We start from the raw sequence: 16,902 nt of genomic DNA, 5'->3' as shown, positions 1-16,902 counted from the left end.
ATTTTTAAAAGCCATAGACTTGTAAAGTGGAACAGACCTTATGGAACTTTTAGTCCAATTCGTTCTTTTTCCGATGTGAAAAGGGACCCCAAAGTGTATGGTTAATTGAACCTTGTCTAAAATTATCCCAGCTATTTAGAGGCAAAACAGGAACTAGAACATGGGTTTTTTACTTCTTATATAACTTACTGTTATTTACCTCAGTACTCATTAACTGAAAGCATATGTGTATTTGTTCATTTGTTTTTATATTATTCCTGCATGATAGTCAAGAAATATTATCTCTAGTTACAGAAAAGAAAATTTAAGTGATTTGCCTGATGTCATGTACTGAGAAACTAACAAAACTAAGACTAGAACCCAGATCTTCTGTTTCCTAGTACATTGCTTTCTTTATACTATTCTTCTGTATTGTTGCCACTAGATTGTTTACAGATTTTTCGTACTAGGAGCTAGCTTCATCAAACTGAGAAAGAACATTTTCAAGAAAGAGTGATAGCAGAGTTCTACCTTTTTTTCTTTTTTGAGGTATGGTTGATGTATAATATATGTTTCAGATGTACAACAGTGATTCACAATTTTAAAAGATTATGTTCCATATATAGTTACCATAAAATATTGGCTGTATTTCCTGTGTTGTACAATATACCCTTGTAACTTATTTATATTATACATAATAGTTTGTACTCTTAATCGCCTACCCCTATCTTGCCTCTCCCCCAAAATTCCACCTTTATAGACAGTTTGCATAAACTTGGCTCTACTCCATTTGAAATTTGAATTTACCATTCACTGGAGTTTGAGGCTAGAGGACAATTTCAACATAGAATTATAGATTTAAATTGGTCTGTAGGTAATAACTGCTTTTATTCACAACAGGATACTTTTTTTAAAAAACGTTCTATTGGGCTTCCCTGGTGGCGCAGTGGTTGAGAGTCCGCCTGCTGATGCAGGGGACACAGGTTCGTGCCCCGGTCCGGGAAGATCCCACATGCCGCGGAGCGGCTGGGCCCGTGAGCCATGGCCGCTGAGCCTGCACGTCCGGAGCCTGTGCTCCGCAACGGGAGAGGCCACGGCAGTGAGAGGCCCGCATACCGCAAAAAAAAAGAAAAAGAAAAAAGAAAAAGCGTTCTAATGAAACGTAATATATTAATAGTCTCTTTTTAAGTTTTTATTGAAGTGTAGTATACATCTAAAAATATGAACATAATTAGCCTACAGCTTGATGAATTTTCGTAACTGAACACACCTGTGTAACCAGCACCTAGTTCAACATCAGTACCAGCCTTCCAGAAACTCCCCTTACAGTCTCTTCTAGTTACTACACCCAACCTGCTGCCCCCTCAGGAGTGACCACTATAACAGGATAGTCCTTCAAAGATGAGATCAGATACTTCATTTGTCAAGGTTGTCCTCTCTTCTGTATTTGCTGCAAATATGAAGAAGATGAGAAAAGAACAATTTCTCTATTCTTATCAACACAAAAATAATTGCTGAAGACAAAAAAAATCAGAATTTTTTCATACCAAGTCTTATTTAACAATTTAATATTCAATCAGAGTAATACTGGGAGTTTTAAATCTTTTGTGCAGCTTTGGAAACATCTTGGAGTCTCTGTAAGTGACTTTTGTCTTCTGAAACAAGACACAGAGTAAGCAGGAGTTATAAGAATGGACGTAGGGTAGTGTTCCCCGTCCCCATTACCCCACCCCCCCACCCCCCGTAGGGCTGTTCCCCACCCTGGAGAAGACAGAAGGGAATGAGTAATGCTGTGATGCAGAGCTGTGGTTGAGGGATCACTGATATGTTCCTCTTTCTTTTCATATATTCTCTGAATGTTGAAGATAGCTTTCTAATATCAATAATTAGAATTCTGTTGGAGATTTTTAATTCTGTAACTTCTGTGTTAAATATAACTCTGTTGTTTCCCATAACTTTCAAAAAATTGATTAAAATTCTTCCATCTTGATTTAAAATATGTTATCTATAACACTGTCTTCACTTTCTCTGTTTCTTATCAGGACCCCTGAACAGTGCCCCAGTGTCGTTTCATTGTTGTCAGAGAGTTACAATCCTCATGTGCGTTATGGAGCTGCAATGGCCCTGGGCATCTGCTGTGCTGGTACAGGAAACAAGGTAAAGGCCAAAGCCAATGCGGTCAGTTCTTTTCTGGCGCCAGACTGTTTTCTGCAGCCGAAAAGTTTATGTAACAGTTGTAAAAATACAAGTGTGGTGTGATCTGTAAGACTTAACTTGCCTCACAAGTTAAGCTTCCCAGAACTTCCTCACTTAACTATTCTGGATTGCTCAAAGCCGTTTAAGAACAAACCACCACATTACATGGATGGCTCTAATGAAAACAATGCTGTTGAATTTTTTATGAAAGCATTGATTTCTTTAAAAAGAAGAAATAGTATTTTTTTCTTTGAAGAGCTACTCTGGCTTTACATTGTTATTTTACATGTTTAATTTGCATAATAAGTATTGTGGAAATCAAAGTTCTTATTTGAGGCCACCACAGTCAACTCAGTTTGATTTTTTTGTGTGTTTGTTTTAAGTTTATATTTAACTGCTGTTTGCCTGTTTTCTCAAGAACATAATAGATAACCTGGTATTTGTTAAGCCCACAAAAGTGACAAAATAAAGACTTGGGTTAGGTACATTGATGATTCGAAAACAGTTTGTCATGAGAGTCATAAAGAAATGCACCAATGCTTTAGTAACAAGTATTCTTGATTCACAGCAATAACATAAATCACCACATTTTGCCTTTCATAGAGCACATGAACACACCTTGGCCAGTTCCCCAAAAGGTGCACTTTTCTTTTAATAGCACACAGGCGTGTGTGTGTGTGTGTGTGTGTGTGTGTGTGTGTGTGTGAGAGAGAGAGAGAGAGAGAGAGAGAGGGAAGAAGAACATGATTATATTCCCAGTGTCTTTACATCAGAAGGGAGCCACTTTTTAAAAATCATCTCTTGTCCGAACTAAAGTAAAGCATAATTATTAGTTTATTGATTGATTCCAGGAATTACATTTTAATTTGCTTGACTTTTTCTCTAATAAAGAGTATTAGTATTGGATACAAATAATTTTTTTCTAGTCACATAAAACATTATTAAAGCTAGGAATTAAAATAGGCATTTTCACTATATGTGGCGAGAATTGTATAAAAATTTATAGAGACATGCCCTTCCAATATTCTTATTCTGTCTCCTTACCCTGCTTTATTTTTCTTCATCACCACCTGACATTGTTTTTCTTTTTTTTTTTTTTTTTTGCGGTACGCGGGCCTCTCACTGCCGTGGCCTCTCCCGTTGCGGAGCACAGGCTCCGGACGTGCAGGCCCAGTGGCCACGGCTCACGGGCCCAGCCGCCCTGCGGCATGTGGGATCCTCCCGGACTGGGGCACGAACCCACGTCCCCTGCATCGGCAGGTGGACTCTCAGCCACTGCGCCACCAGGGAAGCCCCACCTGACATATTTTTACACCTATTTATTTATTGTCTGTCTTCTCTCCACTGAAATGTAAGGTCCCTGAGAACAGAATGTTCACTGCTAAAACCTAAAGTCAGACCTGGCACATAGTAGAGTTTCAGTAAATATTTGTCGAATGATGAAGGGAAGATCATTTTAAGGATATGATGATGAACAAGTTGGACGTGGTCTCTGTCCTCACAGTTTTGTTTTTTAAATGTTTTCATTTCTTTTGGAGGAGAATTTCTTACATGAGAATGTATCTTCAGTGTTATTAGAAAAGTCATTGTGTGTATAAAATACAGTTTATAGAAATAGGCCTTCATTTTTTTCTAGGACACATCTGTTCTATAAACAAAGGAAAAATATAGTTGGATGTTTTACTAAGTATTTTCTCCCTCCGGTATTTAGTAGACATTTATGTCAGACCTCATAAGTTAAATGTAAATTAGATTTTTTTCTTTCCAGATTATTCTAAACTTAATATGCTATCTAGGAGCAAATGTTCTTTGAGACACAGTATCTGACAATTTAATTCAATGAATATTCTTCATTACTCATACTAAACAAGTCTGCTTTATTTCTAGATAGTTTGTATGATCTACGTATCAATACCTATCTGTCTGAAACTTGGCACGTTAATTTTGTTTCTTAAAAGCCTATTTAGTCTAAAATGTATCTTTGAGGTCATATCACATACCTCAAAGGCCAAGTTAGTGTCTTTTAACTTATAAGTTGGAAATTTTCTTATATTTTTATCATGAATACTTCATAAACAATATTGACAATATGAGTAACATTTGCAAAACTTTCTCTTCTAAACAACGGCACTACATTTTTCAGGGAAGTGAGGAAAAGGAATACATTTATATGGTATTTGTATTATTTATTAATCGCTCTGATTTTTCTCTTTTGAATTTTATTTTATTTTTTTATACAGCAGGTTCTTATTAGTTATCTATTTTATACATATTGGTGTATATATGTCAATCCCAATCTCCCAATTCATCACACCACCACCATCCCTCCGCCACTTTCCCCCCTTAGTGTCCATACGTTTCTTCTCTACTTCTATGTCTCTATTTCTGCCCTACAAACCGGTTCATCTGTACCGTTTTTCTAGGTTCCACATATATGTGTTAATATACGATATTTGTTTTTCTTTCTGACTTCACTCTCTATGACAGTCTCTAGGTCCATCCACAAATGACCCAAGTTTTTTCCTTTTTATGGCTGAGTAATATTCCATTGTATATATGTACCACATCTTCTTTATCCATTCGTCTGTTGATGGGCATTTAGGTGGCTTCCATTACCTGGCTATTGTAAATAGTGCTGCAGTGAACATTGGGGTGCATGTGTCTTTTTGAATTATAGTTTTCTCTGGGTAAATGCCCAGTAGTGGGATTGCTGGGTCATATGGTAATTCTATTTTTAGTTTTTTAAGGAACCTCCATACTGTTCTCCATAGTGGCTGTATCAGTTTACATTCCCACCAACAGTGCAAGAGGGTTCCCTTTTCTCCACACCCTCTCCAGCATTTGTCGTTTCTAGATTTTCTGATGATTCCATTCTAACTGGTGTGAGGTGATACCTCATTGTAGTTTTGATTTGCATTTGCCTAATAATTAGTGATGTTGAGCAGCTTTTCATGTGCTTCTTGGCCATCTGTATGTCTTCTTTGGAGAAATGTCTGTTTAGGTCTTCTGCCCATTTTTGGATTGGGTTGTTTGTGTTTTTAATATTGAGCTGCATGAGCTGTTTATATATTTTGGAGATTAATCCTTTGTCCATTGATTCATTTGCAAATATTTTCTCCCATTCTGAGGGTTGTCTTTTCGTCGTGTTTGTAGTTTCCTTTGCTTTGCAAAAGCTTTTAAATTTCATTAGGTCCCATTTGTTTATTTTTGTTTTTATTTCCATTACTCTAAGAGGTAGATCAAAATATCTCTTGCTGTGATTTATGTCAAAGAGTGTTCTTCTATGTTTTCCTCTAAGAATTTTATGGTGTCTTTCCTTAGATTTAGGTCTCTAATCCATTTTGAGTTTATTTTTGTGTATGGAGTTAGGGAGTGTTCTAATTTCATTCTTTTACATGTAACTGTCCAGTTTCCCCAGCACCACTTACTGAAGAGACTATCTTTTCTCCATTGTGTATCCTTGCCTCCTTTGTCATAGATTAGTTGACCCTAGGTGTGTGGGTTTATCTCTGGGCTTTCTATCCTGTTCCATTGATCTATATTTCTGGTTTTCTATCAGTACCATATTGTCTTGGTTACTGTAGCTCTGTAGTATAGTCTGAAGTCACAGAGTCTGATTCCTCCAGCTCCATTTTTTTCCCTCAAGACTGCTTTGGCTATTTGGGGTCTTCTCTGTCTCCATACAGATTTTTAGACTTTTTTGTTCTAGTTCTGTAAAAAACGCCATTGGTAATTTGATAGGGATTGCATTGAATCTGTAGATTGCTTTAGGTAGTATAGTCATTTTCACAATATTGATTCCTCTGATCCAAGAACATGGTATATCTCTCCATCTGTTTGTATCATCTTTAATTTCTTTCATCAGTGTCTTAATAGTTTTCTGTATACAGGTCTTTTGTCTCCCTAGGTAGGTTTACTCCTAGGTATTTTATTCTTTTTTTACAGTGGTAAATGGGAGTGTTTCCTAATTTCTCTTTCAGATTTTTCATCATTAGTGTATAGGAATGCAAGAGATTACTGTGCGTTAATTTTGTATCCTTCAGCTTTACCATATTCATTGATTAGCTCTAGTAGTTTTCTGGTAGCATCTTTAGGATCCTCTATATATAGTATCATGTTATCTGCAAACAGTGACAGTTATACTTCTTCTTTTCCAATTTGTATTCCTTTTATTTCTTTTTCTTCTCTGATTGCTGTGGCTAGGACTTCCAAAACTATGTCGAATAATAGTGGCGAGAGTGGACATCCTTGTCTTGTTCCCGATCTTAGAGGAAATGCTTTCAGTTTTTCACCATTAAGAATGATGTTTGCTGTAGGTTTGTCATATATGGTCTTTATTATGTTGAGGTAGGTTCTCTCTATGCCCACTTTCTGGAGAGTTTTTACCATAAATGGGTGTTGAATTTTGTCATAAGCTTTTTCTGCATCTATTGAGATGATCATATGGTTTTTCTTCTTCAGTTTGTTAATATGGTGTATCACATTGATTCATTTGTGTATATTGAAGAATCTTTGCATCTCCGGAATAAACCCCACTTGATCATGGTGTATGATCCTTTTAATGTGTTGTTGGATTCTGTTTGCTAGTATTTTGTTGAGGATTTTTGCATCTATATTCATCAGTGATATTGGTCTGTAATTTTCTTTTTTTGTTGTATCTTTGTCTGGTTTTGGTATCAGGGTGATGGTGGCCTCATAGAATGAGCTTGGGAGTGTTCTTTGCAATTTTCTGGAAGAGTTTGAGAAGGATGGGTGTTAGCTCTTCTCTACATGTTTGATAGAATTCACCTGTGAAGCGATCTGGTCCTGGACTTTTGTTTGTTGGAAGATTTTTACTCACAGTTTCAATTTCATTACTTGTGATTTGTCTGTTCATATTTTCTGTTTCTTCCTGGTTCAGTCTTGGAAGGTTATACCTTTCTACAAATTTTTCCATTTCTTTCAGGTTGTCCATTTTGTTGGCATAGAGTTGCTTGTAGTAGTCTCTCAGGATGCTTTGTATTTCTGCGGTGTCTTTTGTAACTTCTTCTTTTTCATTTCTAATTTTATTGATTTGAGTCCTCTCCCTCCTTTTCTTGATGAGTCTGGCTAATGGTTTATCAATTTTGTTTATCTTCTCAAAGAACCAGCTTTTAGTTTTATTGATCTTTTCTGTTGTTTTCTTTGTTTCTATTTCATTTATTTCTGCTCTGATCTTTATGATTTCTTTCCTTCTGCTAACTTTGCATTTCGTTTGTTCTTCTTTCTCTAGTTCCTTCAGGTGTAAGGTTAGACTGTTTATTTGAGACTTTTCCTGTTTCTTGAGGTAGGCTTGTATAGCTATAAACTTCCCTCTTAGAACTGCTTTTGCTGCATCCCATAGGTTTTGGATTGTCATATTTGTCTCTAGGTATGTTTTGATTTCCTCTTTGATTTCTTCAGTGATCTCTTGGTAATTTAGTAACGTATTGTTTAGCCTCCATGTGTTTGTGTTTTTTAGGTTTTTTTCCCTGTAATTGATTTCTAATCTCATAGTGTTGAGGTCAGAAAAGTTGCTTGATATGATTTCAGTTTTCTTAAATTTACTGAGGCTTGTTTTGTGACCCAAGATGTGATCTATCCTGGAGAATGTTCTGTGTGCACTTGAGAAGAAAGTGTAATCTGCTGTTTTTGGATGGAATATCATATAAATATCAATTAAATCTATCTGGTCTATTGTGTCATTTAAAGCTTATGTTTCCTTATTAATTTTCTGTCTGGATGATCTGTCCATTGGTGTAAGTGAGGTGTTAAATTCCCCCACTATTATTGTGTTACTGTTGATTTCCTCTTTTATAGCTGTTAGCAGTTGCCTTATGTATTGAGGTGCTCCTGTGTTGGGTGCATATATATTTATAATGGTTATATCTTCTTCTTGGATTGATCCCTTGATAATTATGTAGTGTCCTTCCTTGTCTCTTGTAACACTGTTTATTTTAGAGTCTATTTTCTCTGATATGAATATTGCTACTCCAGCTTTCTTTTGATTTCCATTTGCATGGAATATCTTTTTCCATCCCCTCACTTTCAGTCTGTATGTGTCCCTAGGTCTGAAGTGGGTCTCTTGTAGACAGCATATATATGGGTCTTGTTTTTGTATCCATTCAGAGAGCCTGTATCTTTTGGTTGGAGCTTTTAATCTATTCATGTTTAAGGTAATTATCGATATGTATGTTCCTATTACCATTTTCTCAATTGTTTTGGGTTTGTTTTTGTAGGTCCTTTTCTTCTCTTGTGTTTCTCACTTAAAGAAGTTCCTTTAGCGTTTGTTGTAGAGCTGGTTTGGTGCTGCTGTATTCTTTTAGCTTCTGCTTGTCTTTAAACTGTTGATTTCTCCATTGAATCTGAATGAGATCCTTGCTGGGTAAAGTAATCTTGGTTGTAGGTTCTTCCCTTTCATCACTTGAAATATATCATGCCACTCCCTTCTGGCCTGTAGAGTTTCTGCTGAGAAATCAGCTGTTAGCCTTATGGGAGTTCCCTTGTATGTTATTTGTCATTTTTTCCCTTGTTGCTTTCAGTAATTTTTCTGTCTTTAATTTTTGCCAATTTGATTACTATGTGTCTTGCCATGTTTCTCCTTGGGTTTATTGTGCCTGGGACTCTCTGTGCTTCCTGGGCTTGGGTGGCTATTTCCTTTCCCATGTCAGGGAAGTTTTTGACTATAATCTCTTCGAATATTTTCTCGGGTCCTTTCTCTCTCTCTTCTCCTTCTGGGACCCCTATAATGTGAATGTTGTTGCGTTTAATGTTGTCCCAGAGGTCTCTTAGGCTGTCTTCATTTCGTTTCATTCTTTTTTCTTTATTCTGTTCCACAGCAGTGAATTCCACCATTCTGTCTTCCAAGTCACTTATCCGTTCTTCTGCCTCAGTTATTCTGCTATTGATTCCTTCTAGTGTAGTTTTCATTTCAGTTATTGTATTGTTCATCTCTGTTTGTTCTTTAGTTCTTCTAGGTCTTTGTTAAACATTTCTTGCATCTTCTCGATCTTTGCCTTCATTGTTTTTCTGAGGTCCTGGATCATCTTCACTATCATTATTCTGAGTTCTTTTTCTGGAAGGTTTCCTATCTCCACTTCATTTAGTTGTTTTTCTGGGGTTTTATCTTGTTTTTTTATCTAGTACATAGCCCTCTGCCTTTTCATCTTGTCTCTCTTTCCGTGAATGTGTTTTTTGTTCCACAGGCTTCAGGATTGTAGTTCTTGCTTCTGCTGTCTGCCCTCTGGTGGATGAGGCTGTGTAAGAGGCTTGTGCAAGTTTCCTGAGGGGAGGGACTGGTGGTGGGCAGAGCTCAGTAAAACTTTAATCAGCTTGTCTGCTGATGGAGGGGTTGGGTTCCCTCCCTGTTGGTTGTTTGGCCTGAGGCGACCCAACACTGGATCCTACCTGACTCTTTGGTGGGGCTAATGGCAGACTGGGAGGGCTCACGCCAAGGAGTACTTCCCAGAACTTCTGCTGCCAGTGTCCTTGTCCTTAGGGCGAGACACAGCCACCCCCTGCCTCTGCAGGAGACCCTCCAACACAAGCAGTAGGTCTGGTTCAGTCTCCTATGGGGTCACTGCTCCTTCCCCTGGGTCCCAGTGCGCACACTACTTTTTGTGTGCCCTCCAAGAGTGGAGTCTCTGTTTCCCCCAGTACTGTTGAAGTCCTGCAACCAAATCCCACTAGCCTTCAAAGTCTGATTCTCTAGGAATTCCTCCTCCCGTTGCCAGACCCCCAGGTTGGGAAGCCTGACGTGGGGCTCAGAACCTTCACTCCAGTGGGTGGACTTCTGTGGTATAAGTGTTCTCCAGTTTGTGAGTCACCCACCCAGCAGTTATGGGATTTGATTTTACTGTGATTGCCCCCCTCCTGCCATCTCATTGTGGTTTCTCCTTTGTCTTTGGATGTGGGGTACCTTTTTTGGTGAGTTCCAGTGTCTTCCTGTCAGTGATCGTTCAGCAGTTAGTTGTGATTCCAGTGCTCTCTCAAGAGGAAGTGAGCGCACATCCTTCTACTCCGCTATCTTGAACCAGTCTCTTGCTCTGATATTTCTTAAGTAAATAAATCAACGTGAAAGGAAATCTGAAGTCATTCCCCCACGCCCCCCAAAAAAGGATTCAATTTATTCTTCCTTTACTTGGCTTTGGAACAAAGGACATTTGAGAAATGACATACTGTATTAAATTAAGTTTGATAATCATATAAAATAATTGCTTTGTTCCTCCAAATTTATACCTACCTAAGGATCTTATAAGGGGCACTGAACAAAGGTCCTGCAGGGTGTGTAATAGAAATTATATGGAGCAAAAGAGTTCTTGGTCAAATACAATGAACAGATGCTGGGCTATGCAAAGGTCTAGTAGTTTCTTTAATAAGGTTTCTTGAACCTTTTGTTATGACATGTACACTCCTGGAGCCCTTGGTGTGCTAGATACGTTTTTGAATCGCAAGAGGGGGTGATATACAGTATGCAGGAGCTCCCAAACTTATTTAATCAAGGAATCCTGTTTTCATAGAACTGGTATTCTGAAGAATATGATATTGGGGATATCCTGGTAAACATTTTGGAAAATCCCACCATGTGTGGGAAGTGTAACCATGGAATCATTTCTAGTCCTATTTGACTTAATTTGTGTTGCCATTCTCCTAGCAGGTAAAATCTTTTTTGTTTTGGGAGTTTTGTTTCTCTTTGTTTTTTGTTTGTTTCAATTTACATTCGATTTATTTAATTTTTTAAATTAGATTTTGTAAAATCATCTTAAGATATTATCTTACTCTAGTATTTGAAGGAAGTTGGATACTTAGAGTCAGACTGGCCTGAGTTTGCTACACTTATGTGATTTTTGGCAATTTACTTTACCTAACTCTGTTTCTTTGTTTTTAAAGATTGTTTTGTATTGCTGTTATTGTTGTTTTAGGATGAAGAGGATTAAATGGATAATATATATAAAATACCTCCCACTGCACCTGGAAAATAATAGGTGTTTATCAAACATTAATCTCATTTTTTCTACTTTCTTTTTTATCTCTTTTACCCCAAGACAGGAGCACTTGTGTTGTAAGCTTCCTTTTCACTTACCATCAATTATATTGAAACTTAAAGCATACTCAGTTTTGACTGTTGCATCCAAGTTGTCTTAAATTAACTTGTGATTACAATGTTAGATGAAAATATTGACTTAGAAAGACAGTAACTAATCTGAAAATTTAGCTATATAAACTTTATTAAAAGTTTTTTTTGTTTATGCTTTCAGGAAGCAATTAATTTGCTAGAACCAATGACAAATGACCCTGTGAACTATGTGAGGCAAGGAGCTCTCATAGCTTCGGCTCTCATCATGATCCAGCAGACTGAAATCACTTGTCCCAAGGTGAGCAAACAAAAAAATTCTCTAGAAGAGACCTGGTTCAGGCTTTTCTTTGGTAGCTTATCTTCTTTTGAGGACACTTCTACCTCAAATATGGTGTACACTGAACTCACAGAAAGTAAAGAGGTAGGAGAATAGGAGAACTTTAAGTATATAATACTCTTTGATTGCATTTTTTATAAATTTATGGTCACTTTGTTAATTTAGTTATATAGCCATACTTGAAAAATTAGAACTCATGGGTTGACAAAATCATAAAAATCAACTTGAATTTTTGCCTCCTGCTGTGCTTTTAAAATTTATTCAGTAGGATAACTTGTTCCTGTGATACAAGATGCAAACTAAGTGGTCTGTGATTTTTTTTGATCCATCCTTCTGAGGTAATAAAAACTTTATATAATATATACAATCTCAGTTTAGAAATGAGTACATCCAGATTCTCTGTTAGAATGTCATTGCCCTCATTGGAGATCCCTTGGGCAGGGTTTCAAATGGCTCCAGGAAGGCTTGCTTTCTTCTTTGACCCACATCTGTCCACAGAAACACTATTGCATTTTTTGCCCTTCTTGTAGGTAGGAGTATAATAGGCTCTCAGTGCAGCTTTGCCTGCCTCTCCCTCTCTCTCCCCCTCTCTCATTGCTTGTGCCTCAGTCAGTAGCTAATGCCTCATAACTCATGTGTCAGATGTCAGTGCACAATGACCACTGATCATACTAGGCTCACCACATGCTCACCACATGGTCTCTCTGAAGCCCATCTCTAGGCTTAGTGTTAGTGGGAAAGACTTAAAGCCCAGTTTTCCCCGTAGAGAAATCCTTTTCACATATCCTTCTATTGATACAATCAAGTCCTCATACATACCGTGTGGATGACCCCCTAACAGATTTTGAGGCATCTGTTTTAAAATTTCCTCATGTTAGTCTCTCAGACCTCATTTCAGACTTCGGTAACTAATGTATCTTGGCACCTCACCCAGAACTTCTCATTTTGTTGAGAAACAGAAAGTGCATAAATCTTATTACATATACTAAAAATTACCATGTGTGACATGTTTAATAGATGTATATAGCTTATGCAGTAATTTCAGATCTTTAATTCTTAATTTAAAGTTAGGGCATTTAACAACCTTGTATAATTCTGCTCCTATATAAGAAACAGTCAAAGAAATTGACAACAGAAAAAGCCACTGGTATACTGTCTTCTGCCTCATTAAGCAGATTCATTTTTAGCAAAGTATCAATAGATAGACTGGGGAGGAGGAGAAAAAAAATTTCAGAACTCATTGATTATTCTGTGGAGCTTTAATAGATTTCCTTTTCTGAGCAGTTGCTATCATTTTTGTTGTTGTCCTTTTTTTTTTTTTTTTTTTCCTCCATTCCTCCCTTCTCCTAAAATCACTTTTAAGACTTATAAAAATTGGATTATTGCAAAAATAGAATCAAACTTCTCATCCTCTTTTAATAATACATTATTTAATATATTGTATCTTCTAGAATATAAACATCTTTTCAAGCAGACCACATTTCTTTTTGGTTTTTGTTTTTAAATAGAGCAGTTATGAGTAGCTTTTGCATCTTTTATTTCTACTTTTGATCTTCTGTTGAGCTTTATCAGCTGGAGGTTATCCAACTGAGTAATGTCATTAAAGAGGGAAGTTTGACCATGGAATGCACGTCCCCTAACAGTAATATATAGATATTTATTCACTTTGACCTCGCATGTTGCTTTCTGTTATATGTATTGTGAACATGACCCATCCTCTGCTATAGGATTTCATTGATTTTATAACCATAAGCTCTGTACCAACAATGGCAGAGTACTTTGTAATGGGGGTGGGGTTAGGTTAGGGTAGGCTGTATAGTTTCAAAAACCTTTCAACTATTTATTCTAATAAATAAAACTTTTTCATATTTAGAAAATGTAAAAAATACAGCAGTTTAAATAATTAGTATTTTGTAATCATTCCATAAATTTTGTTGAATGAAGTCTTAGCTGATGTGAATATGTGGTGTACACTTGCGTCTTCACATTGTATCAGAATCTTGGGTATTGATAAGAATGTTAAAATGCAGTTATAGCTGGTAGGCTGTGCCATTAATATAAACTCAATGGGGAAAGTTAAATGTGTACCCCAGTGACTACAAAAGCAAAAGTGTATACAACAGATGTTCTTTCTGGAAACACTATCCCTTAGAGTAAAATTGTTACTCACTTCATGAATCCTTAAACCTTAAGTTCTGTTTCATCGTTTTCTGCTCTTAAGCATGTGATCAAGAGCTTTGTAGGCTATATATAGTTTATATCTCTCTCTTACCTGATAATTGCGAAGAAGGCAACATTGATATTCTGGGAATTCCCTGGCGGTCCAGTGGTTGGGACTTCGTACTTCCACTGCAGGGGGCATGGGTTCAGTCCCTGCTCCGGGAACTAAGATCCTGCAAGCCACGTGGCGTGGCCAAAATTGAAAAAATTGATATTCTTTTGGGGTGGTACGTGATATTGCTGAAAAGAAAAAGCTGTCAACAAGCTTGAAGAGAAGTAAGTTCTCAAGGCTACAGAGTCCTAGTCACAAGGTTACAAACCAGTCCATGAAAATGCCTTGAAATCAAAGATCAAGTGTTAATTTCATCAAGACTATAACCCCCTCCTCAAAGGAATACAGAAGGGACATTTCTCAGATATTTTGTGAGATTTTTAATGGAAATTTCCAAAGGAAATGTTTTTTATGCAGTCATGATCTACCTCACATCCTTTTACAGAATGCTGTCTAAACACTAAGCTCATTGTGGTCTTAGCTTAACTAACTCCAGTACATCTTTGCTTTTCTTCTGCCAGTTTCTTGCTCACTCACTCTCACAAACATAGACCCCAGAACATACGTACACCCTTGGGTGATTACAAACCCAATTTAGAAGGCTCTTAGACCAGAGGTTCAGAACCATTTAACTAGAATACTGTTCTTTTATAGGTCCTTGGAGTTATTTTGTCTCCAGAACCCAACTCTTTATGAAGGATCTATCTTCTGTTTTTCTTATTAAGTGAACTCCACTGTTAGCAGTTATTTGAACATGTATATAACAAGTATCATATATAGAATCAGATAAAAATATTAAAGTGTAAGAATGGGATCCTGTGCTCCTCCTTGCCTAATATCATCTAGCCTGAGGCCTATTACAAGGAAGCTTCTCCCACCACTGGCATGTACCCTTTTTGGAAGTAGGATCATATTTGGCCAAGTTTGATCAGCTTTTGCAGTTTTAAAATAAATCAGCATGAACGTTTATATTATAAGGTTTTATTTTATAGCATAACACATTTTTAAATAGTAATTTGTATTACCATACTGTTGCCTTAAGTAAGACAGGGATTTGGACCCTAAAAGCGTTGGTGATAATATAAAGAAAAGGCACAACCAACTACCATGAACAAAATAATACTAATAAGATTGAGGAGGGAGCTGAAAACATCACTTGGGATATTGATAGTGGGAAAATCATGATAGCATTGCCAGGAATCTTGAAAAAGAATAAAGATAATTTTCACATTAGGCATGTTAAGTTTGAGATTATAGCAAGTCAGTTGGATTTAAGATGAGAGCATAGGAAAAAAAACTGAACTAAAGAAAGAGATGGGAGCTAGCCCAGATAAATTATATAAGTTCATGGCCTTTATCTGCAATTCTAATTTACAGAAAGGTCTGAAAACTACGAGTTTTGTCTGTCTTTAAGGACTCGTTTGGCTGTAAAATCTGAGCCAGTATGAACTCATTTATAGCCTTTATCCCATTTAGTAAACATTCATTTTGCTGCTTCAGACATATTAATTTGGTTGATTACGGGATATTACCCCCACGCTCCACTGAGCATATTGCATAACTTATGGTGTGTTCACCATGTCACCTTTCTAAATTCTGAATTCCAAAATTCTTCGGGCCTCAGTGAGTTCATGGAAGGAATTATATACCTAGTTGAAGTCATAAGAGCTAATGTAATGTCATAGAAAGAGAAGAGGGGAAAAAAACCTCTAAAACTGATCCCTGATGTACAGCTTCATTTCTATATCCAGGAAAACAGGAAAAAAAAAAAAACAGGAAGAGACACACCTAGGTGATAAGTAACCACAGAAAAGACGTTTATGGAACTTTATGCCCTTCTCCCATCCTTTATTTTTCTCGCTGACATAGAAGTATGGGTTTTGTTTTTTTCCAACAGTATAAGGTGTACAGAGTTAAAAACATGATGAGTGTTTTAAATGCAGGATTTGGAGAAGGTAGATTTTAGATAATCAGGCACAGCAGAAGGCATGGGTCACGGCATTGTCTGAAATTTAATTGTCTTTTCTGTGAGATTATCATAATATAAAATGGGAAATTAATATGATTTTCTCCTACAAATTCTAATTTGTTTTATGTGGGGGCCATACTATTCATAGCGATGAAATTGAGTCAGAAAATCATGATCCTTAGCCATGACTGCAATTAATTGTTTGTAATCACAAGCAAGCCAGTCATTTTACCTATCTTGGTTCCATTTTTCACATCTGTAAATTAGGCAGAGTAGACCAGATGGGCTCAAAGTCGCCTTCCAAATAAGATACTATCCTAACCTAATATAATAATTCTTTATGAAGAATCGTAATAATGAAAATTAAGTTACTGCTGCATAAGTAATAAAATGTGAGGAAAAATTTTTAAGTGATGAACAAAAACTAGCTTTTTTAAAGTACTAGTCTACTTAATATTGATTGGATAAACTCGTTATGTATTTGCATTGATTTTTTTTATTCCATCTTTTAGTTTCACCAAATGTCCTGTTGTTTGGGATGTGGTTTTATATTTAAGTTCTTCCTTATAATGTACATACAGTGCTTTGTCCAACGTTTCTTTTTGTAAGTTCATGTAAACTTAGCACATAAAATTTCCATCCTATATAAGGTAATATAAGTGTTCATGTAAAATAAGTTAAGAATCAAAGGAATTTGACTTGTTGAACCAGAGTAAAATCATCAAACCTTAGGATTTTTAAAACTAGAAGGGAATTTTGTGATGATCTCATCGTGCAGGGTTTTATAGTTAGAGAAAGTAAGATGTAAAGAAGTGAGTGGATTGCTAATGGTCATATGCTGGGTAGTGGCAGAGTTAGTTCATTGTTTTCGCTATCACATTCTGTCGTTGCCTATGAATAAATAAGTGAGAACCATTTTAAGGAATATCATTTTGATAGCAGTATTTAGGTTGCAGAGAGGATAGTCATGGAGGACTGGTAGGACTCTGCTCTGATATGGTAAGACAGCCATGCTTACTGAATCATAAAATGCCTTTTGCACATTACTTTTACACATTACTTTACATATGTATTAC

The 16,902-nt window shown here is 36.6% G+C and overlaps 1 protein-coding gene across 3 annotated transcripts in view; it reads left to right on the top strand.

The window, feature by feature from the left end:
* Positions 1-16,902, top strand: part of PSMD1 (proteasome 26S subunit, non-ATPase 1) — a 105,241-nt gene that overhangs the window by 62,881 nt on the left and 25,458 nt on the right. For all 3 annotated transcript variants that reach the window (XM_027118680.1, XM_027118697.1, XM_027118687.1), the window contains 2 exons: positions 2,022-2,136; positions 11,430-11,546. In XM_027118680.1, coding sequence (XP_026974481.1) covers positions 2,022-2,136; positions 11,430-11,546 — 232 coding nt within the window. The remainder of the gene's footprint in view (positions 1-2,021; positions 2,137-11,429; positions 11,547-16,902) is intronic.

The sequence above is a fragment of the Aethalodelphis obliquidens genome, unplaced genomic scaffold (genome assembly GCF_003676395.1).
Source record: "Aethalodelphis obliquidens isolate GAN/ISIS:26980383/991018 unplaced genomic scaffold, ASM367639v1 scaffold2, whole genome shotgun sequence".
NCBI lineage: Eukaryota > Metazoa > Chordata > Mammalia > Artiodactyla > Delphinidae > Aethalodelphis > Aethalodelphis obliquidens.
This window is presented reverse-complemented; position numbering and strand designations above follow the sequence as displayed.